General features: G+C 40.8%; 1 protein-coding gene across 2 annotated transcripts in view; it reads right to left on the bottom strand.

Moving 5' to 3' along the window:
• ZCWPW2 (zinc finger CW-type and PWWP domain containing 2) overlaps window positions 1-22,708 on the bottom strand; it is a 98,156-nt gene that overhangs the window by 25,977 nt on the left and 49,471 nt on the right. For both annotated transcript variants that reach the window (XM_029070952.2, XM_029070953.2), the window contains exons 5-6: window positions 3,451-3,565; window positions 827-888 (exon numbers count right to left, since the gene is read on the bottom strand). In XM_029070952.2, coding sequence (XP_028926785.1) covers window positions 827-888; window positions 3,451-3,565 — 177 coding nt within the window. The remainder of the gene's footprint in view (window positions 1-826; window positions 889-3,450; window positions 3,566-22,708) is intronic.

Below are 22,708 nucleotides of genomic sequence, written 5' to 3'. Positions count from 1 at the left end.
AGTGTGGATTTTGTGCCAGGGACACTTGCTACTGTTTTTAAAACTGATCTATCCAAGTCATACTTTCTGTTACCTAGAATTTGGAAAGACAGAGTATGATGATGATGATGACGAATATAACAATAATGATATAGTATTTGTGGACTGCCCGAAAAACAAACAAATGGATTTTGGAGCAAATTAAACCAAAGTGGTCTTTGGAAGGCCAAATGACTCAACTTAGATTAGCATATTATGGACACGTAATCAGGAGGACTAATTCTCTGGAAGAGACACTAATGCTAGAATAAGTCCAGGGAAATTGTGGAAGAGGCAGACCTGCAGCTAGATGGATAGAAACCATAACAATGATAACAGAAGAACAGAAAGGTTGTGGATTATGGCAGAGGACAGGACGTTCTGGAGAAATTATACCCATGGAGTCGCTATGAATTGGTAATGACTTGACAGCACTTGAAAATAATAATAATAATAATTTGTGAAGAGCTATGTGTCAAGCACTGTCTTATGTGCTGATAGATATAAGATAATCTAATCATAGAGAGTCCCTGTATCACATGAGTCTTACCAAGAGAACAGATATTCAATCCCCATTTTCTGGATGAGGAAATGGAAGCACAAAAAGAGTTAAGTGACTTGCCCAAGGTCATGCAGCAAGAAAGTGGTGGAACTAGAATTAGAATTCAGGTCCTTGATTCCCAGGCCCACACTCTTCCACTAGGCCATGCTGTTTACTGTAATGCAGAAGGTTTAATTTTTTCCCCAAAGACAGTTAAAAGAACCAAATGGAGATGGGTATTTTATATTTAGAAAAACTTGCTCTTACTCTTTTCTTGCCTACCACAGCAACATCAAGATTTGCTCCAGTGCCATCCACCAATAAAGTTTCTGTAAAACATTGGGACATAAATTTTAAACATAAGTATGTATGCAGGCATACATATACATCTATATCTGTATCTATACATTTCAAAATGATTAATAGATGAATTGGTAGCTACTACTCTTTAACTTGAATAACTATTAAACCCTTTAGTTGGAGCCATGGCAAATTATCCCTGGCTGCAGCAGATTAAGCTCCCTGCTTCCGTGGCAGTGGTGGATTTGACAGGGAAAAACTGTTGCTTCCCACGGTGTTTGCTAAATTTCAAAGTTAATTTCCTATGGTATAATGATTTTGCCTGAGAAACCTCTGAGGATTAACTATAAATTGAGAAACTATGTGGAAAGTTGTGGTTTGCCCTCCTCGAATTCAACACCATCCAGGATCGCCGGGTTGTGAAGTTGCTACTCCCAGCAATGATTGGTTACGGAGCCTTCCAAATGACAGGAACTTAAAGAGTGATTTACCCAGATTGCTCAACCATCTTTTTTTTACAATCACCCAGAAGAAGGAAATACAAATCTTCGTGTGATAAGATGATTTCTCTGCAAAATGGCTTTTCCATGTGACTAAGAATGACCTAATCTATGACTAATTAGAGAATACAAAGATCTTGTTCTTTCCAGGTGACATTCTGTCAATACCTATTTTGGAAAAAATAACTCTACCTTGGGGTACAGAACAAGTAGGGAAATAATTCTGTTTGCACTCAAAACTAAACTGAAATCCCAAAGGCTCAGGAATAAATCTCTGAAAACCCAAGTGGAGAATACAGGATTTATGGGCATTTAGAAGAGTAGTGGATGGAATGATGATATGACTGGATAAGATTGGCACTGAATGGGAGAGGTTTTTCAGTACAGAGTTCTGGAAAGGACACCTTTCATTTGAAGAGAGCCGAGCCATGTTGTCTGAGGGAATTAAGACATATTTCACTTTTAGGAATAGAAGACAAGATTTTAAAGAGAGATTTCTAGCTCCAGGGCTAACTTCAGAGTCCACAAGCTGGTCTGGGTCCTGAAGCAGCAAACTTTTGTGGGGAGGGCCAAATGTAGAAGAGATAAGATAGTGCTAGAATACATTCAGCGTTTAAAAAAATAATAAATGAACACTTCGAGTTAAAGTCCATGACTTCCAACTGATAAACTCCCTTCTATCCACCTCTATCCATGTCCTACAACTGAAAATTCACAACTGTTTAAACTATTTAGAATTTATCGAAGCCTATCAAAATGCAAAAGCACTTTCAGGGTAGGGAACATCCTGTTCAATGCTCCACATACAGCAGGGGTTCAGTGCATGCCTTCGATGACCCTAATTGTCCCTGGGTGCTGATAGAGGGTTCTTGTTATTGGAATGGATGAGCAGTGAATTGTTAAACTTAAAAAATGTGATTACAAAGATTTATGTTAAGTATTGGACAACATTTCATTCATAGGGAAATAGTGGCTCATTTTCAGTTTTAAGTGCAAACTCTGATACCTTCCATAACATATCGACTGCTACTTTTTCACACTTAGTCACTTTGAAAACAAATTGGAAATTTAGGTGTCTTTCAGGCATTTCCTTTAGGGGGCTGAACATTTTTCATGCTTAATTTCAGGCTCAAAATGAATCTGTTTGAAGAATTCCATTAAGATTGAATATACTGTCTTTGAGTGGTGACAGTATTAAAAAGTTTTATCTCTAGGAAATGATCAGAACATTTCTTCCACCTGGCTAACTAACAAAAAGAAGGAATCTTAAATGGTATTCTTTCCATGAACGGACTTACCACGGTTCAAAATTGCCATTGAATGGTTGCTAAATGAAAGGGACAGCAGAGTATTAAATATATTTACGCACCTAATTGCTCCACCACAGGAATGCCCTTCCCCAGTTTCTGAGGAGGAAATGCATGATTACTTTTCATAAGAAGTGACAGCTGTCCACATTGAATGCGGACAGTGTTGGCAAAGAAGGGTGAGGTGAGGTTCAAGTGGGGAAAGTGGATTCATTAAGATGGATGTGGATCATGAGAAGGGTGAGAATGTGAGAACACAGAGGGAAGGGGGAGCTATTTCATTGAGTGCCTATTGGGTAGGGCTCTGGGAAGAGTGAAATAGAAGTAACAGACACAGTTTAGGGTGTTCTCTTACCTTCCTCTCCTTCCTCCCCTTCTTCCTCCTCCTCCTCTTATTTCTAGACTGAATTCTTCTATAACCCATGTAATAGCCTCACCTCTGCTTTAATGTTCTAAAAACTGTTCAAAAATGTGGGGCTATTATGCAGATTAAAATAGTATTCACTGCAGCTGCCCATACTTCATTTTTCAATCCAGAGTGGGTTTTTTTAAAAAAATTGTGTGCTCTTGTAATTCATCAGAGGGACTCCATGCATAGTTTTGAATAGAAGACCGACTACAGAAATTACGACGGAGAAGACAGTAGCTAAATATGATACCTGCATTTTTACTAACTATAAATACTACAGGTTTATTTTTATCAAGCATAACTCCTTTGGTCCTGGAAAACATAAATATATATTTTATCTAGGCAGGATAAAGAATAAAAACAATTTAATTGTACCTTGTTTTGTCTGACAGCACATGTCCAATCTTTGCTCACAAGAAAATGCATATAATAGGTTTGCCTCTTGCAGGGCACTTTCATACCACTGCTTTTTAGATTTGCATTCTTCTGCCTGTGGAAATACACAAACGTGAATCAGTTTCTTCATTCTCTCAAATCTTTATGTCCCAGAAAACCTAAAGAAAAATATCCCCTACCTTTGGAGGCAGTTCTGGGTATCTTGGCTTCTAGCAACATCAATCGACCAATCAATCAATCAGTCACATTGATTGGGAAGGTTGGCACTGGAGCTGATGTAAAGCAATACTACATCGTAATTCAGTCAATCAGTGGTATTTATTGAGCACTTTCCATGTGCTGTACTAAGCGCTTGGAAAAGTACAATACAACAGAGTAGGTAGACACGTTACCTGCCCAAAATGAGCTTACAGTCTAATTCCCATCTGTATAGTCTTTCCCAGAATTTAGTATGGTGCTCTGCACACAGTAAAAACTTAATATATACTAATTACTACTCCTACTCAGCTCTTTCACCAGTAAGAAGAGGTTCACAGCCTGTGCTCTTGAACCTTTAAGAGGGGAGGTCACAGAAGGAGCTTTAGGAGCTGGGACAGGCTTTCATCAGGCCACCAGGAGTGGAGTGGGCCTAAAATCTCAGCCCATTCTAGTTTTCCTTATTCTGAAATCCCCTCCCTTTCTTGCTGTGGGCCATGTATGATTTCCCTCCCTCTCCTTTCTACCTCCAGCAAAAATAAAATTAAAGTGGTGTTCATTCAGTAAACTTAGAGTTTTGTTGAGCTTCTTCATTGCTTGTGACTGGAGATTAGAGAGAGGACACACTCTTTTCCCCAACAATATTACTGCTCTACCCTGGTTAAAGCTCTTATTTGGGTCTAAGAAAATAGGGAATCAAGCAAAAAAAGCACTCAAACAAGGAATTGTTTCCCCTAGGAAATAATGTAACATGCATTAATGTGTTCCCAGGATTTTACAAATGACCTAGACAATATAAATAGAATAGAAAAGTGAAGGAACACAATACAGTAACATGATCAAAAAGCAATGTAAATATGTACAAATAAATGAGAGATTTTGAAATAGATTTTTTTCAAAGTGGATTTTTCATGCCCTGTTCGGCAAAGAGGCACCTTGTGTTGTTATCTATTATCTATGTGAAATCAATTCATTGGCATTATCTAATGCTAAATTGAAATTGACTAAAACCACCCTACCAAGTCAGTTAAAATATTTCACAGGGGCATGGGACAGCTGTGTAAAATGGATCAGTCCTGGGGCGAACGTTGGGATTAATGTGGTCTTTGTTAAGTGAGCACAGTTTTTCTTTTCCCCTCACTGATGCATACAGTCAATCATTCAGTCAACGGTACTTACTGAGCGCTTACTGTGTACTGCGCACAGAACACTGTACTGAGTGCTTAGTAGAGTACAATATAACAATATAACAGACAGATTCTCTAGATTGGGAGCTTGCCTCTAGACCGTGAGCTCGTTGTGGGCGGGAATATGTCTGTTTGTGGTTGCACTGCACTCTCCCAAGCACTTAGTACACTCCTTTGCACATGGTAAACACTCAATAAATATGATTGGATGACTGAATAAACACTCCCCACCCACAACAAGTTTACAGTCTACAATACGAAGCCGTGTTAGAGTGTGCAATAAAGATGGTGGTTGTTGGGATTAAGAAAAACAGGCGACCACTCAACAGTCCAACTCTAAGCAAAAGTTGCTCTGTGAGTTGCTATACACTGGGAAAAAAAAGGCTACACTCCACACCATTAGCACTCTCACTGGCCAATTCTTCAGCTGGCAGGGTGAGTTCTTCTCAACTTTTGGAAGCTTGGGAAGACTATGGCTGTGGCTGCCATGTTGGGACTATAAGACTCTGAGCCATAAGAAACTCCCTCAGCCACGATACCCTACTGTTTTTGTATTTATCATTGTCCTTGTCTCATGTTGTTTTTGTGTTTTAATTGTTTTCTCTTTCCTTATGTGTCAGTTGCCAATCCTCTCTCAATCCCTGATTCTTAGCCTTTGAGCCCCTTGGGGTCCGGAGATGGTTGTCCCTGTAGATGCTTAATAAATAGTATTCCTACTACTATTCTATTATTAATACATGCAAAAAGATTTTTTGTAAACTCTGCTCAGTACTCCCATAACACTAAGATTCATTTCTTGAATCCTCCTAATAAGAAAAACTCTCTCTTCATAAGTGTACCTTCCCTGATATCACATTCCTCTTTGTTTCTTCCCCCATTCCATCTCATTCTATCCAGATAGAGATGTGCATTATTGGAACAACATTCCCTAATTTCCTAAAAGCATTTTCTCCAAAACAGGTGGTAAAATGTGTGGCACAGACGGACAGATGTACTCACAGTGAGCAGAAAACTTTGGACTGGAAATAAGACTTAAGAACACTCAAGTAGCCTGCATCAAGGGCAATACAGATCTTATCCAAAGATGCTCATGAACACCACTACAGAATTCTACCATACAATTAGAACACTGCTCAGTGGCACACTGAGGGGCAAAGAGAGGCAGAAAAAATCCAGTCAAAGTCAGCATGTCCTTTGGGAATCTGTGAGATGGAGTATGGATGGCTTCAAGCTTCAGACCTAACGGAAGATCTACAGAGGTGTAGAACTGTCCAACTTTCTATATTACGATGAGATCAAATCCCAACACGATGTCACATCCAGCTTTGTGAGCGATTGATTCCAGATCGCCTACCCACCTTAATTAACATCAGATGGCAAAACGGGAGTTCAAACAAAGAAATCCTGGTACAACAGGGCTCACTGTAACACGTCTTCCCCAAATGGGACATGTGAACGGGATGGTTGATAGCAGGATTCCAAACAGTTGCTGCCAGCTGTTGCGTGGAAGTAGCGTGATCAAAAACAAGGGGGATGGAGGAAACACTTCAAGGTTCCGGAGTGGCATGGCAGCAGAAAAGTCTCAAACAACTAGGTCAGCAATGAAATGTGAGGGGCTTTTTTTTTGAGCAAGTACTTCAGGAGAATCATGTGACTAAGCTGCAAAAGCCAAAAACAGAGCAAGATGTTGCAAATAGTAAGTACATCAGCACGAGAGTGAATAGATAGTGTATGTGAGAACAGTTTGGTAGGAATTACCCATCATGAACTGGCATTTTCAACCAAACCCACAACCCACACATGGGTACATTTCACCATCAATGGCATTCTCACTAAAAGCTTCCAAATAGTCGGTGGCAAATTTCTTCACAGGTCCTATTCATTCCAGGCTTGAATGGCAATTTTTTTTTTGGGGGGTGGGGGTGACAATTTTTCAGGAAATTTTAAATTAAATTAAATCACATGAAATGCTTTCATGTTCAATCCTATTTATTGAGCGCTTACTGTGTGCAGAGCACTGTACAATTCGGCCACAGATAGAGACAATCCTTACTCAACAACGGGCATTGCTATGTGATAACTGTGTTCTTGAAGAACCTCTTAATAGGAAAAACTGTATTGTAGTAACCATAGGATCAATGAAAATTAATGGATGGTGGGATGGGTAATAATTTTTTATTCACATTTTTGATACACACCTACATCAAGCTTTATATCCTCCGCCACTTACTTTACTATATTAAATACTATAAATTTGCAAAGATTAAAACACAAAGTATTGTATGGCATAGTAGTGGCTTCAGCAGCATGCTTTATTTTTCTTTATGGGATTTATTAAGCACTTACTATGTCCCAGGCACTCTACTAAGATTGGGGTAGATACCAGCTAATCGGGTTGAACACAGTTCATGCCCCACATGAAGTTCATAGCCTCAATCCCAATTTTATAGATGAGGTAACTGAGGCACAGAGAAGTAAGGTGATTTGCCTAAGATAAAACAGTATTATGAGTATAAGCCTGGATTAGAAGCCAGGTCCTTCTGACTCCCAGTCTCATTCTCTATCCACGAGGCCCTGCTGCTTCATCTTGGCTGATGCCCACGTATATGCACAATCATTTCTTCCTACCCCAAATTTACTTGTACCAACGTGTGGAACATGTTATGTTATACCAGACCGGATCTGCACTGTGGGAATCAACCAATTCATCATATTTATTGTGTTTATACCGATATATACATATAATAATAATAATAATGTTGGTATTTGTTAAGCGCTTACTATGTGCAGAGCACTGTTCTAAGCGCTGGGGTAAACACAGGGGAATCAGGTTGTCCCACGTGGGGCTCACAGTCTTAGTCCCCATTTTACAGATGAGGGAACTGAGGCACAGAGAAGTTAAGTGACTTGCCCACAGTCACACAGCTGACAAGTGGCAGAGCTGGGATTCTATATCTATATGGTATATATGTTGTGTATACATCTATAATTCTATTTATCTATTTTGATGCTATTGATGCCTGTCTACTTGTTTTGTTTTGTTGTCTGTCTCACCCTTCTAGACTGTGAGCCTGCTGTTGGGTAGGGATTGTCTCTATCTCTTGCCGAAATGTACATTCCAAGTGCTTAGTACAGTGCTCTGCACATAAATAAGCCCGCTCAAAAAATACTATCTTTATCCCCATTTTACAGATAAAGTAACTGAGGCCCAGAGAAGTGAAGTGACTTGCCCAAGGTCACACAGCAGACAAGTGGTGGAGCCGGGATTAGAACCCACGTCCTCTGACTCTCAAGCCCGGGCTCTGTCCACTAAGCCACACTGCTTTTTACTCCTACTATTACTGCCTTGCAACACATATAATAATGAGGAGACGATTCCTTATATAATGACAGGAGCCCAGGAATAAGCTTGCAGGAACAGTAGGCCAATCACGTTGGCAAGTGCTTTAGAAAGAAAAGTGAGTGCCAGAACAAAAAGATGACTATAACACACTAGCTAGAGTAAGACCCAGTAAAGATGTGCTGACACAGATTTATCATCAGTCTCCTATCACTGCATTAATCAATCAATGGTATTTACTGAGCACCTCCTGTGTGCAGAGCACTGTACTAAGCACTTGGAAGTCAATGCAATACACTATCTTCAATTGTTTTGATGAAAGGGTCAAGTGTTGTGCTGTGTAAATTACAAAAGCATTTAAAAGCTTACAATTAATTAAATTAAATACAATTTTAAAAGCTAGGGAGCAATAATAAACTTACTGTTAAAGTGTCAAAATATTAAATCCACCCCAACCTGCATGTCTATAAAAGACTTTAATTAAGGAAGTCCATCCAGAATCTGTAATCCTTGGACATATACAGCATCACATATTATTACAATACTCCCCTGGGGCTATATGTGTATATACTTATATAGATAGATTTTATATATATATATATATATATAATCTATATACTTATATAGATTATACATTTGTATATATATATGAATAGTCTATCTATATATTTATACTTAGATAGATAGATTATACATATGTATATATATATAATCTATCTACATATATATTTATATATGTATATGTATATATATAGAATCTATCTATATACTTATACTTATATAGATAGATAGATTATGAATAGTCTATATACTTATATAGATAGATAATACATATGTGTATATATAAATAATCTATCTATATACTTATATAGATAGATTATATATATTTAGATAGATAGATAGCTATAGATAGGTAGATAGATAGATAGATAGATAGATAGATAGATAGATAGATAGATAGATAGATAGATAGATAGATTTTCTGAGCAAGAATGAACAACAATTGTGTGCATTAGGAATAACATGTTCACTACATATTTTTCTGGGACAGAAATAAAACTGTTCCAATAGGAACACAAGGAAAAAGCTGTTGCTACATTGTTTATTGCATTAAATACTGACACACCATCACAGTGTTTTTTTAGGAAAAGGACTAGGGCAGATCGTTTCCTAAAACGGCAGCAGTGGAAAACAAAGAACTAAAAATAAACGTACAACTACAAGGCCTACAGAGGGGTTGAAAAGTTAAAGCCAGAGGTCTTCTTTGAGGACCACAGATTTGCAGTGACTAGATCAAATGGCTCACCTGTGGCCAGCAAAGGAAAGGAAGGGAAAATGTAAATTTCTGAGAAGCCCTAAGAACTCTTCAGTTGATATGTGCCATCTAGTGGTCAGACAATTAAGCAGTTTTAGAATTTTATTTTTCTTTTTTAAGGGCATTTGTTAAGCGCTTACTATGTGCAAAGCACTGTTCTAAGCGCTGGGGGATACAAGGTGACCAGGTTGTCCCACGTGGGGCTCACAGTCTTCAGCCCCATTTTACAGATGAGGTAACTGAGGCTCAGAGAAGTGAAGTGACTTGCCCAAAGTCACACAACCGACAAGTGGTGGAGCTGGGATTAGAACCCATGATGTCTGACTCCCAAGTCCGTGCTCTTTCCATTGGGCCACACTGTTTCTCAAGAACACGCTGATGTGGACCTCTGGGGATACCGGTCCCAGAGGTAGTCTAGTTCAATACTACTAGTACCACCTATTGAACTTTCTGAATAATCACAATTTTCTGAACAGTGATTTCTACTTCTGTGAAACTAAAAAATTTCATTTTTCAACTCTTTCTTTAGCTCATCAGCTACCTATTCCAAGGCGAAGCTCTGGGACTCAGACACATTTGACTGATTTCCTTTTCTGCAAATCTTGGTTCCACTTTTAATTATGAATTGAAGTTTTGGGGGAATAGGGGTGATACCATCTCTGGGGGTAATTAGACTGTCGTGTAAGCTCCCTCTAGACTGTAAGCTCGTTGTGGGCAGGGAATGTGTCCGTTCATTGCTATTTTGTACTCCCCCAAACACTTAGTACAGTGCTCTGCGCACCGTGTGTGCTCAATAAATACAATTGAATGAATGAATTGTCAATGCCAGTCTCCACACTGGAATCTGTAAAGTCAGTACTTGCAAAATCAATCAGAGCCATTTATTGAGCACTTACTGTGGGCAGAGCACTGTAGTAAACACTTGAGGGAGTACAGTACAGTAGAGATGGTAGATGCACTCCCTGCCCACAGCCAGCTCACAGTCTAGAGGGGGAGACAGACATTAAAATAAATAAATTGTGGATTTGTGCATAATTCTGTGGGTCTGAGGGTGGGTGAACATCAAGAGCTAAAAGGTTAGATGTCCTATATTTAGTCCATATAAGAATGATCACTGCAAAATCCAAGAAAAAAGACTAAAAGAATGTGCCTTAAAAACTAATGGCAGAAGCATGTCCAATAAAGTAGCTATTCAAAAGACTCTTAGTGAGGATAATATTCGACATGAAACTTTATGCAGGCCTCTGGGACTCAATAAGGAAAGAATGAAAGTGTTTGGGAAATTCTGATGAGGTGAGTTATTCAAAAATACAAAACAAATGTTTTGGTACTTGCTAATTTAAAATTCAAACATCATAATATAAAGACCAAATGGGCAAGTGGGGTTTAGCACCACAAACCTAAGGAAAGATTTGCACAAGACAACATTTAAAAAAAACAAAACCCTAGGGACTTAAGGTTATCAGATGATCTGCTGGACTCTCTACAGATATCTTTGTGCTTGAAGAAGACACATCCACGAATTCGGGAGTGATTGAAAAGATCAATGCAGTAATAATAATAACGATGGCATTTGTTAAGCGTTTATTATGTGCCAATCACTGTTCTAAGCACTGGGGTAGATAACAAGGTTATCAGCTTGTCCCACGTGGGGCTCACAGTTTTAATCCCCATTTTACAGATGTTAGGCACAGAGAAGTGAAGTGACTTGCCCAAAATCACACAGCTGACAAGGGGTGGAGCCAGGATTAGAACTCATGACCTTCTGACTCCTAAGCCTGTGCTCTTTCCGCTAAGCCACGCTGCTTCTCAGTATCTACAATCCAAACCACATGGGGTTGTCATGTTTGCGGTAAACGGTGCCAGGACCTGTTTTCATTTTTTCATTCATTCATTCATTCAATAGTATTTATTGAGCCCTTACTATGTGCATAGCACTGTACTAAGCGCTTGGAATGGACAATTCGGCAACAGATAGAGACAATACTTGCATTTTTTCCTAGGCACATGAGCCTTACAGATGACTCTCCCCACCTTCAAAGCCTCAGTGAAGGCACTTTTCTTCCAGGAGGCCCTCCCTGACTAAGCCCTCACGTCCTCTTTTCCCACTCCGTTCCGCATCATCCTGACTTGCTCCCTTATATTCACCCCTCCCGCCTCCAGCCCCACAGCCACTTACGTACATATCTGTAATTTTATTAATTCAATTCAATCGTATTTATTGAACGCCTACTGCGCGCAAAGCACTGTAACTAAGCAGTTGGGAGAATACAATATAACAATAATAATAATAACAATATTTATATTCACATTTTTCTGCCCCTCTAGACTGTAAGCTCACTGTGGGCAGGGAATGTGTCTGTTATATTGTGTTGTTCTCTCCCAAGCCTTCAATGCAGTTCCCGGCACACAGTAAGAGCTCAGTAAATCCGATAGATTACAAAGCCGTTGATCCATAAGAGCTGTTCCTTTCTTGATTGCAGTGCGCCATGCTGGTCTCTCTGTGGCAACTGACTGCCAGTTTTCAACTGAGATACAGCTCTATCTGAGTCTCTCCTTCAGTGTTCACCTTGCTTTGAGTTTTCGACTTTCAGCTCACGGTTCAACAGCCATTTGGGTATCCGAGTACTAACAATTTCCACATGCTCTATCCACTCCAGTTGTGTTGGGGTAAGCCTAGCATTAAAACTATGAGATTTACTTCATTCTAGGACTGCGTTGCCTGTGACCCTTCTCTACCATTTGATGGTGAGCATTGCATTGATGGAATTTCTCAAAGAGCCAAATGGGAAATGAGAAACTATACTCTGTTTAGTTCTCTCTTTTCATGGAACCAATTAAGCACAACCAGACTGTAGCAGTACTGTTTTATTGTGTTGCCTCATTTATCTACTTTAAAAACCTACTCAGATGGCATAGAGCTGAATAGTCAAAAGAAAAAGATAGAGATTTCACTTTGGCATGAATCTTCCCTTAAAAATGCTTCAAATCTAACGGCTTATTATAGAACACTATGGAGACTTATGCTTCAAACTGCTATTTATATATTTAAACATTCAGTTTGACTTGTTGACTGTAGCTATATATTGCACTGATGCATAGCTCTATTTACTTTCATGGCAAAACTATCACTCTCTTAGTAGGTTGCGTAGACTGTTTTCACTTAGGAAATATCAGTAGAGACTTAATCACAAGGATATCTTGTCCCTACTATAAATTGGATTTCTGCTACCAGCATCCAGTAATTTACCCAGAAAGGACATTACCGTTTCCCCGATACAAACCAGAAATTGTACCATCAGATTCCTGCAAGATTTGGTCTTGTCGCCCCTACTTCGGAATCTCTACCTCTTTCTTCTTTGTCATCTTTAAAATGAAAATCGCAACAAGGGCCTGTTCTACACTAATGAAGTGAAGGGAAGAATTGAGGCAACTCCCTAGATAACAGACACAAAAATACCTGCTACCGAGGGGAAAGGGGTCTAAAACAGCCTACCACCAAGTCAACTGATATTTGCTCATCCATACAGTTCACTTTGCCTCTAAAGGCTTGGCCTAAGTAATCAAAACACTACTCTCACTTCCCTCAGGGGCTATGACAAGAGGGACCAGGGAATTTAAAAAACATTTAAAGCCATGATGGTAGTTTTGGGACAACTGATGCGAGACCACTGGTCTAGCTGGTGTAGAGCATGGGCCTGGGCGTTAGAAGGTCATGGATTCTAATCGAGGCTCTGCCACTTGTCTGCTGTGTGACCTTGGGCAACTCACTTTACTTCTCTGTGCCTCAGCTACCTCATCTGTAAAATGGGGATTGAGATTGTGACCCCCAAGTGGGGCAGGGACTATGTTCAACCCGCTTTGTTTGTAACCACCCCAGTGTTTAATACAGTGCCTGGTATATAGTGCTTAACAAATACCATATTTATTATTAATTAGAGGCCAAAGCACCATTAGGTGGATACACAGTTAGCTCAAGGTTCACACCCAAATAATAGTAGTCACTGGCTGGCACCACTATGGGGGAATATATTGAGAGTGTTGCAAAGGGATCGGCTCTGAGACCAGAAGCACTATTCAGGATCTTGATGAGATATTTGTGAATATGATCATCAGGTCTACAGATTGAATAGAATTTGAAGCCCTCAAAATGTGGGTGGGTGGCTGAGGTATTGCTAACATTCAGAGAGAGAGAGAGATTAGAGATATGACCCATCAAAAAGAGGATGGAATTCAACAGACTATTTTCAGACACAACACATGCCACCAATTTGGAATGGGCAATGATTGGCTATGCACACTTACAGCAGAAAGAGACCTGGGCACAAAGAGAAACGCAAGATAAATGTATTGGAAATAGAATGCCTTTGCTTTCAAAAAGCCATCAGAGCATCGGGATCTGTTAATGACAGTATGACATGCAAAACTGAAGAAGTAATCCCACTGCTCTACTCTCCAGTGGTTACACTTAAACTACAGTTCGAGCTGTTCCATTTAAGAAGGATGCAGAGGAAACTAAAAGAGGGCCCGCTTGGGAAATATACTCTTCAGAGGACGTTAAATGATTGGGAGTATTTTATCTTGAAGAAAAGGAAACTAGTGAATGGCTGGGTTTTATAAGGAAGATTATGGTGAGTCATGTTCTAGCTCCACATAAAACCAAACAAGAGAAAATGGGCTTTAATTGTGGGAGAAAAATCTCATCGAGCATACGAAAGTACTTTGAAATAAGGTTGTGGAATCTCCATTGCTGTAAACTTTTTTGGGGGAAAAAAACCATTTAAAGAAGGGAATAAGCAGTTATCTGTATTGGGTGGCTTGAGGTTTCCTTCCAGCTCTTTGATTCCGGCATTTATTAAACACCTATTGTGTGCAAAGAACTGTACTAAATCCCGGGAACAAAAAATACATAGGACAGAATTAGACCTGTTCCCTGGCCCAGGGGCTCACAATCTATGTAGGATTCTTGAATCTGCAAGTAAAATTGAATTCATAGTAGGAGCTTCTTGAAAATGTTTCAATGAGTGCTTGCCTTTTTAGATGTTTATCTGCTCTCTCTGCCTCTTAGCTTATGAACACCTTGTTGGACAGGGACTGTATCTAATCTGATTATCTAGAACCTAATGCAGAGTTCGGGGCAGTCACTTGATACTGTGTAAGAGCTCAATAAAAAATCATAACTAAGATTACTTGATACGATTATGAAGATAAAAAACAATTGCCAATTCAGATTCCAAGTGGACGTCACTGCAAGTTTTTTAGGTAAGCTAAAATTGTGGAAACACGAATGATATTTCCTTGAAATCATTAGGCTATCAATATGGGTCTTCAGGGTTTTACTGAGTCAAGTATTTCACGAAGAACACAGTGTGGTTGACAATTATGCCAGCACAAAGCAGACTGCATAGTTTTCCAAAACTGATAATGCGCTTGAACATTGTTTAAGAAACGTGTTCTGGGAATAATTCTAGGTGACTATCTAACTCATCTCAATCAATCCATCAGTTTTATTTAGTGAGCACTTACTGTGCGCAGAGCACTGTACTAATGCTTGGGGGACTGCAACACAACAATATAACAGACTCATTCCCCGCCCACAATGAACACACGGTATCACTTGTTCTTCACTGCCTGTATTGCTCTGCACTGTCAACAAGATCCCACTAGTCTTTCGGGAGGAGCTACAAAACAACATCATGAACAACCAACTCCAGGAATCAACTGGTGGCTTCAGACACCAGTTCAGCAAAGCCAATGCCAATAATGAATCTACATCAGCATTTATTACGTTTTTACAATATGCGAAGTACTGCAGTCAGCACTGAGAGGAAAACAAGGACTTTAGTTTTCACACCCAGCCCATGGTCCAAGAAGGTGCTCACAATCTACACTGGAAAGAGAACAAGTCTACAGGGTAAAACAACAAGCCAAATAAAACAAGGATGAAACCGCGGCAGTAGAGAATAGCGATTCGTTTTCATCTTTTCGGCTCACTACTCCAGTCCAGACTAACCTGTCCTGAACCATGACCTTCTCAACATTTCCAGTGCTCGTAAGCCCCTCCTGTGAGGGAAAGAGCTTCTTCACAATAGTGGGGGGAGGCAGGAGGGTGGTCTTGGGCAACAGGCCAATCTCCCTATGGATCCCAGAGTCCTGTTGGTGTAGGACGTGGGGCTTCTTACCTGTTCTTTTCCTTGTCTTGTTCTGTCTTAACGTTGTCGAGTCGTCTCCGACCCATAGCGACGCCACGGACACACCCCTGCCAGAACGCCCCACCTCCATCCGCAATCGCTCTGGGTAGTGTATCCGTACAGTTTTCTTGGTAAAAATACGGAAGTGGTTTACCACTGCCTCCTTCCACGCAGTCAACTTGAGTCTCCGCCCTCAACTCTCTCCCATGCCACTGCTGCCCAGCACAGGTGAGTTTTCACTTGTAGCAGATTGCTTTCCACTCGCTAGCCAGTGGCCAAGCTAGGAATGGAATGGGTAGGCCTCTGTTTAATTCTCCCTCTCATAGTTGAGACTGGTAGAGTACTGGAAATTCTCTAAGTACGACCATGAGAGGGGCCTTTTTCTCCTACAACCCAGCCATTTCCGTGTCTGTCCAAACCACTGGCTTGTAAACTCAAGGTGAGCAGTGATCCTGTTGTTCTTTTCCAAGGCCTTAGTTCAGTGTTTTGCACTGAGGCGGTGCTCAGTAAATATTATCGACGATGAGGTGTACAGAGCCACACCAAGTTCTCTCTACTGTATTTCCGGGCTTTACAAAAACATATATCATTATCAGCCTGGAGCCTGGCAGCTACTAAGTAAATCTGGCTTCACTGGGGAGCAAGCTTACTTCCTAAAGTTACTTTGGATTATAAATCAGGAGGTCAGCAGTGACCTTGGAGAGGGTGGTCTCAACGGAGTAAAGACGGTGGAAAACTGACTGTAGAGAGTCAAGAAAGGAGTTGGAGGATAGAAAGTAGAGGCCACAGGTGTACACAACTTGTTCAAGGAATTTGGGCAGTAAAGGTAGGAGGGAGATAGGGAGATAACTGGATCTCACTAGGAGGCTTTGTCAAAGTCATTTAGAGTCATATAGTTTGGTGTATTTTATATACTGTAACTTTAAGAAAAGCCACTTTTTGTGGGGGTTTTTTACGGAGATAAGAAAGCCAGTTATAGGAATGCTCTGAAAAGTGTTATTGTAATATTGGTGCCATATTGATATAGCAAGGTACAATATACCAACAAGCCCAAAATCAATAGGTAATTTTTTAAAGATATATGGTTATTGAAAAGTTTTGTTATATCCCAAAAGTTTGAGTCAAAATGGTTGCTTCCACCTGAGAAAAGAAATTGTACTAGGAGAAATTCATCCATGAAACTAAGATTGTGTGCATAAAGAAAATCAGGACAGGCAGTAGGCTTAATGAGAATAAAGCTTTGGTCCTAGAAGAAATGTATTATACTACCTTTTTTTGTTTTTCACAGGAATCTGTATTTGTGGTTTTTGTTGTAAGAGGATGCTTGGTTTTGCAGCCTAACGATATTGGGTTGAGAAGGGGGAATCTTAGATAATAATAATTATTATTATTGCGGTATTTGTTAAGCACTTACTAAAATGCCAGGCACTGTACTAAGCACTGGGTTGGAGACAAGCTAATGAGGTTGGACACAGTCCACGTCCCACCTGGGCTCACAGTTTTAACCCACATTTTACAGACAAGGGAACTGAAGTACAGAGAAGTTAACTGACTTGCCCATGGCCACTAAGCAGACAAATGACTGAGCCGGCATAAGGAGCCAGTTCCCTCTGACTCCCAGGCCTATATTCTACCCACTAGGCAACACTGCTTCCCAATGACACAGTTCAGGGGGCACACTGATTGCTCATAAACAGCTAGTCACCAGACAGTTGCCACTTAGATTGCTGGAGATGAGAATTATCACGACACAACCTGCCATCCTATTAAGAAGGGACTCTCATGATTCAGGATCCTGATAATCCAGAACCTTTTCACCAGGTGGTACGAAGCAAGATGGAAGAGGAAACCCTTCATTTTTCTTGCCCTCTGAAATGGAAAGGCTCAGATTCCTTGCAAGGAAGTGGAAATGAGGATTTGAGGGTGCAGACTGGGAGGTGACAAATTTAATACCCAAGGCCCCTTCCAAGGAAACTAAGAGTAAGAGTCTTCTTGAATTTGCAAGCTTATTTCCCTTCCTCCCGCCCTGATCGGCTGATGGGCTTTTAAAAATGGAGAATTGAGAGAGCTCTAGGCTCAGTATTTATCTGAATTGCTAGTTGAGTTGGCTCCTGCTCAGAGTTCTAGAATGCCAAATAGTCCCACTGCATTTACCAGCCCAGTGGAGGTCATAAGCATCACTCTCAGCAAACCATACCGTCAAGTCCTCAGACAGTTCTCTAACTTCTTGATGAACTGCTGATTATGGGAACACGTTCCAACACAACATCATACACCCAGAAATGGGAACAGAGTCCATTTAATCTGGTAACCTGATGGAAATTTTTGCAAACCTTGCTATATAATGAGAAGCAGCGTGGCTAAGGGAGGATAGATCACAGGCCTGGGAGTCAAAGTTTTGGGGAAAGTATCTCCCCACTATTCATTCCATTTATTTACTCTTCCAGCCCCCTTTTGACTAATTCCATTGTATGTAAGGCAATTGCTTACATTTGTGGTATTTGCTTCTCTTCCCCATTCCTAGGAACCAGCATTTCATTTTGAGAGGGAGGGTGAAAAAGGGGCAGGGATCTTATTGGCAGGAGGAGGATTGGGAGGTGGCAGGCTTAGAAGAGCAAGCAGTCTAACTAGCTAGCTCATTTTATAGCCCTCTTAGATGAAATTAATGATTGATTGATTGATTCAGGGCCACTATTGTGGGTCTTTTCCTGAGAAATTCCTCAGAGTCAGTACAAATACTTCAAAGGGGAAGGGAAATGTTTAAACCAAGGTAAACTTTATAGGATTATCTCAAAGTGAGAGAGCACTGACATTAAAATGTAATAGTTCTATTATAAAAGAGTACTAAAATAAGAGCATTTTATATAGTATTTGTTAAGTACTTACTGTGTTTCAGGCACTGAACTAAGCCCTGGGGTAGATACAAGCTATTTAGGTTGGACAAAGTCCATGTCCAACATGGAGCTCACAGTCTTGATCCCCATTTTACAGATGAGGTAACTAAGGCGTAGAGAAAAGGATGTGATTTGCCCAAGGTCACACAGCAGACAAGTGGTGGAGCCAGAGTCAGAACCCGGGTCAGCTGACTCCCAGGGCCTGTATTCTATCCACTAAGCCAAGCTGCTTCTTCACTAAAAGAACTGTGAAGGTAACTCTTGTTCTTACACTGACTTCCAGCAAAAAAGCTTAAACAATTCTTTTGGCAGAGCGGATACTGCTGTCTATTCATTCACCATGGAGTCAGATTAGGAAGGATATAATTTCCCTCTCTTTCTAAAGCTTCTGGTACTTTGGTTTACTCAGCCTGCGTAAGTATCCTAGAAACGTTTTTAGTTCTGTCCTTTTGAATGCTTTTCTGCTCTGGAAGGAATGAATAGTCCATTCCATTCCTTCAATTTCTATGAGCTTCTCAGTGACAAAGAACTCTGAAAATAATGGAGTCTTTTCATGGAGCAAAAAACTGGGTATTTTTCTTGGCAAAAACAGATTATTCCAATATCATTCCACTGTTTGCCCTTCCTGCTTTTCCTTTTGGGGAACAAGCAGCATAATGTAAGAGGGTTGATGATCCAAGAAGGGGAAGTAATGTGGTTATCAGGATGCTCCACCTACCTCTTCCACTGCAAAATCAAGCAGCTGGTGACTTTGCCTCTCCGCTTAGTGAATATTCCTTTCCACTTGAGTTTGACTATGGAATCAAACTTGTTAGATTGTCTCCATTATTCTTATCTTAAAACACTGACATGGAGCAAAATGAACATCCATTTGAGGGGGAAAAAAAATCACAAAGAGGCATTTCTTAGGGATAAAATATTTGAAGCCTCATTTTTCAGGTTTTACAACAGCTGCACCTCTCACAGTTTTATTCCCTAACCTTCAGTATTTCCAGTGACTGGTTAGAAAAACTCCTACAAATGAGGTGAATGCACAGATCTGTACCCGACGGCAGCTGCACCTAAAGCACTAAGAAGTTATCCAAGGACACACGGCCGTTCAAGCTGTCCATGTTTGAGGGAGGAGATGGGGAGGGGTGCGGAGATGGGAAGGGAGTCGTGGGGGAAGAGGAGAGAAGGGTGATCAGCTAGTCACTGAAGCACTGAAGAGGCAGAGCTGTGCTTCTGGGGTCAAAAGACAAAGCCGCAAACAGGGCCTGCCATTTCCATATCTACACATATGATGAGTACAGCAACCACACACACTAAGCGCTCGATAAATACGAGTGAATGAGCGAACAACCAGCCACGAGTCAGCAAACCAGCGGATGAAGATCTTCATACGCCATGGGACCACTATGAGTAATAGTAGTAATCACATTATTGAATAATAATCACATTATTTAAGCATCTGTTATCTGCCTCCCACTCTAGACTGTAAGCGTGTTAGGGGCAGGGAACACGTCTGCTAATTCTATTGTATTGTACGCGGAGAAGCAGCGTTGCTCAGGGGAAGGAGCATGGGCTTAGGAGTCAGAGGTCATGGGTTCCAATCCGGCTCTGCTACCTGTCATCTGTGTGACTTTGGGCGAGTCATTTAACTTCTTGAGGTAAACTTAACTTTAACTTCTTAACTGCCTGAGTTACCTCACCTGTAAAATGGGGATTAAGACTGTGAGCCCCATGTGGGACAACCTGATTACCCTCTATCTACCCCAGCTCTTAGAACAGTGCTCTGCACATAGTAAGTGCTTAACAAATACCAACATTATTATTACTCTCCCAAGAGATTAGTACAGTGCTCTGCACATAGTAAGTGCTCAATAAAGTTGATTGCTTACTGTGACCCGGCACTCTACTAGGTTCTGGGTGAGGCTACATAGAAAAGGTTTTTTGAGTGAGAAATGGGCATCCTCCTAAATGCCTCCTGTTAGGCCATTTTATGGGCCACAATAAAAACTTCTTTTTTCCCTAAATGGTATGTTTTAAGAACTTCCTATGTGTCAAACACTGTTCTAAGCACTGAGATAAGTACAATTAATTAGGTTGGACACAGTCCTTATCCCACATGGAGCTCTCAGTCTAGGAAGGAGGGAGGACAGGTATCCCCATTTTACAGTTGAGGAAACTGAGGCATAGAGAAGTTAAGTGAATTGCCCAAAGTCACACAGCATGCAATCAGAAGAGCCGGGACTAGACCCCAGGTCATTCTGACTCCCAGGGCCGAGCTCTCTCCGCTAGACCACGCTGCTTCATGCTAGGCCATGTTCCTTTGCCCTTTGCCAGCTTCTCATTCATTCAACTGCATTTATTGAGTGCATGCAGAGCCCTGTGCTGAGCACTTGGGAGAGTACAATACAACAATAAACAGATTCCCTGCCCACAACGAGTTTACAGTCTAGAGGATAGGTTTACAGTCTAACCTTTCCCAAAAGGAGCAGAAGACAGCAGTGTTCTGTGGCTGGGAGGTAAATCAGATGTGGCAGAAACCCTGGTCTAGGCCAGACCGGTCTGCAGGGCTGGTGTTAGTGAGTGTACAGCAAATAGGCATTGCTGACTGAGACTGAGAGAGGCCATTTCTGGAGCCTGTTGGAACCTGGGACAAGTGATTCTAAAATTTTTAAAAATCAGCAATCTTGACAGTGATGTGCTTCTCCTGAAGTGGTCAAAGTAAAAGGAAACTGCACTTCTCGAGCCTCAAAATTGCTTTAGAAAATCTGGTTCACAAAATGTACTCTCGATAATTATACATCTTGAAAAACAACCACCAACTATATAACGATAGAGCACTGTCCCAACTCTCTAGTTACCAACAAGACAGATGAGTTTCTTAGGAATATGCAAACCATAAAGCAGAATCTTTGAAGCAAAATGTACTCGTAAATGTACTGCCCAACCAGTTCTGCTATAAAATGAGCTTTCATTGCACAGTTTGAGAATAACATAATTAAAGAATTGAGGAACGCTCTTTCCATATCTGGAGCAACTATATTCAGCATGGAAAACATGGTGGGCACATGCATGGTCAGGGTATGATGCTGCTGGACTTCCCAGTCTCCAGCTCAGCCTTATTGTAAAGCTTTGTCAAAAAATGAGGCGACAACAGAGGGTGTCAGTCACAACTGGCCTATCTATTCAATCGTATTTATTGAGTGCTTACTGTGTATAAAGTCCCTTTCTGCCAAACTAGCACCGATTGATAGGAACTCACCGTCTGTAGTATCATCTTTTAAAAGGAAAGAAGTTGAACACCTGTGTGCCTGAACGTGTATGTGTCTATCTATATATCCCTCAGGGCAGTGATCAGGTGTTCTAATGCTATTGTGCTCTCTGCACATGGTAGGGATTTAATAAACACTATGGATAATGGTGACATTCTGTATGGTATACATGGTTTGTGTTTTTTGTGTTTCTATAACTTTACAGTATCTAATTGCTAAAACAGCAATGGATGGCAAGAGTGTAAAAATTGGAAATAACAATAATACAGGAATTAGTATAAAAATGTCAGTCGATCAATCAGTGTTGCTGTGTCTAGAGCACTGAACTAAGCGCTTGGGAGAGTACAACATAACAGAATTGGTAGACATGTTCCTTGCCCACACGGAGCTTACAGTCTAGAAGGGGACTCAGGCATTAATATAAATTACAGATATGCACATAAGTTCTGTGGGGTGGAGGGTGGAGTCAATAAAGGGTGCAGATTAAAGTGCAAGGGTGACGCTGAAGGGAATGGGAGAAGAGGAAATGAGGGCTTAGTTGGGGAAGGCCTCTTGGAGGAGATGTGCTTTTAATAAGGCTTTGAAGGTGGGGAGGGTGATCATCTGTTGGATATGAAGAGGGAAGGAGCTTTGTAAGCCAGAGGCAGGATGTGGGCAAGGGGTCAAAGGCGAGACAGATGAGATGGGGTACAGTGAGAAGGCTGGCATTAGAGGAGCAAAGTGTGTGGGCTGGGTTGTAGTAAGAAATCAGAAAGGTAAGGTAGGAGGGGACAACGTGATTGCGTGCTTCCCTCTTGACTGTAAGCTCACTGTGGGCAGGGAACATAGCTACCAACTCTGTTGTACTATACTCTC

This window comes from Ornithorhynchus anatinus, chromosome 8, assembly GCF_004115215.2.
Source record: "Ornithorhynchus anatinus isolate Pmale09 chromosome 8, mOrnAna1.pri.v4, whole genome shotgun sequence".
In the NCBI taxonomy this organism is placed as follows: domain Eukaryota; kingdom Metazoa; phylum Chordata; class Mammalia; order Monotremata; family Ornithorhynchidae; genus Ornithorhynchus; species Ornithorhynchus anatinus.
This window is presented reverse-complemented; position numbering and strand designations above follow the sequence as displayed.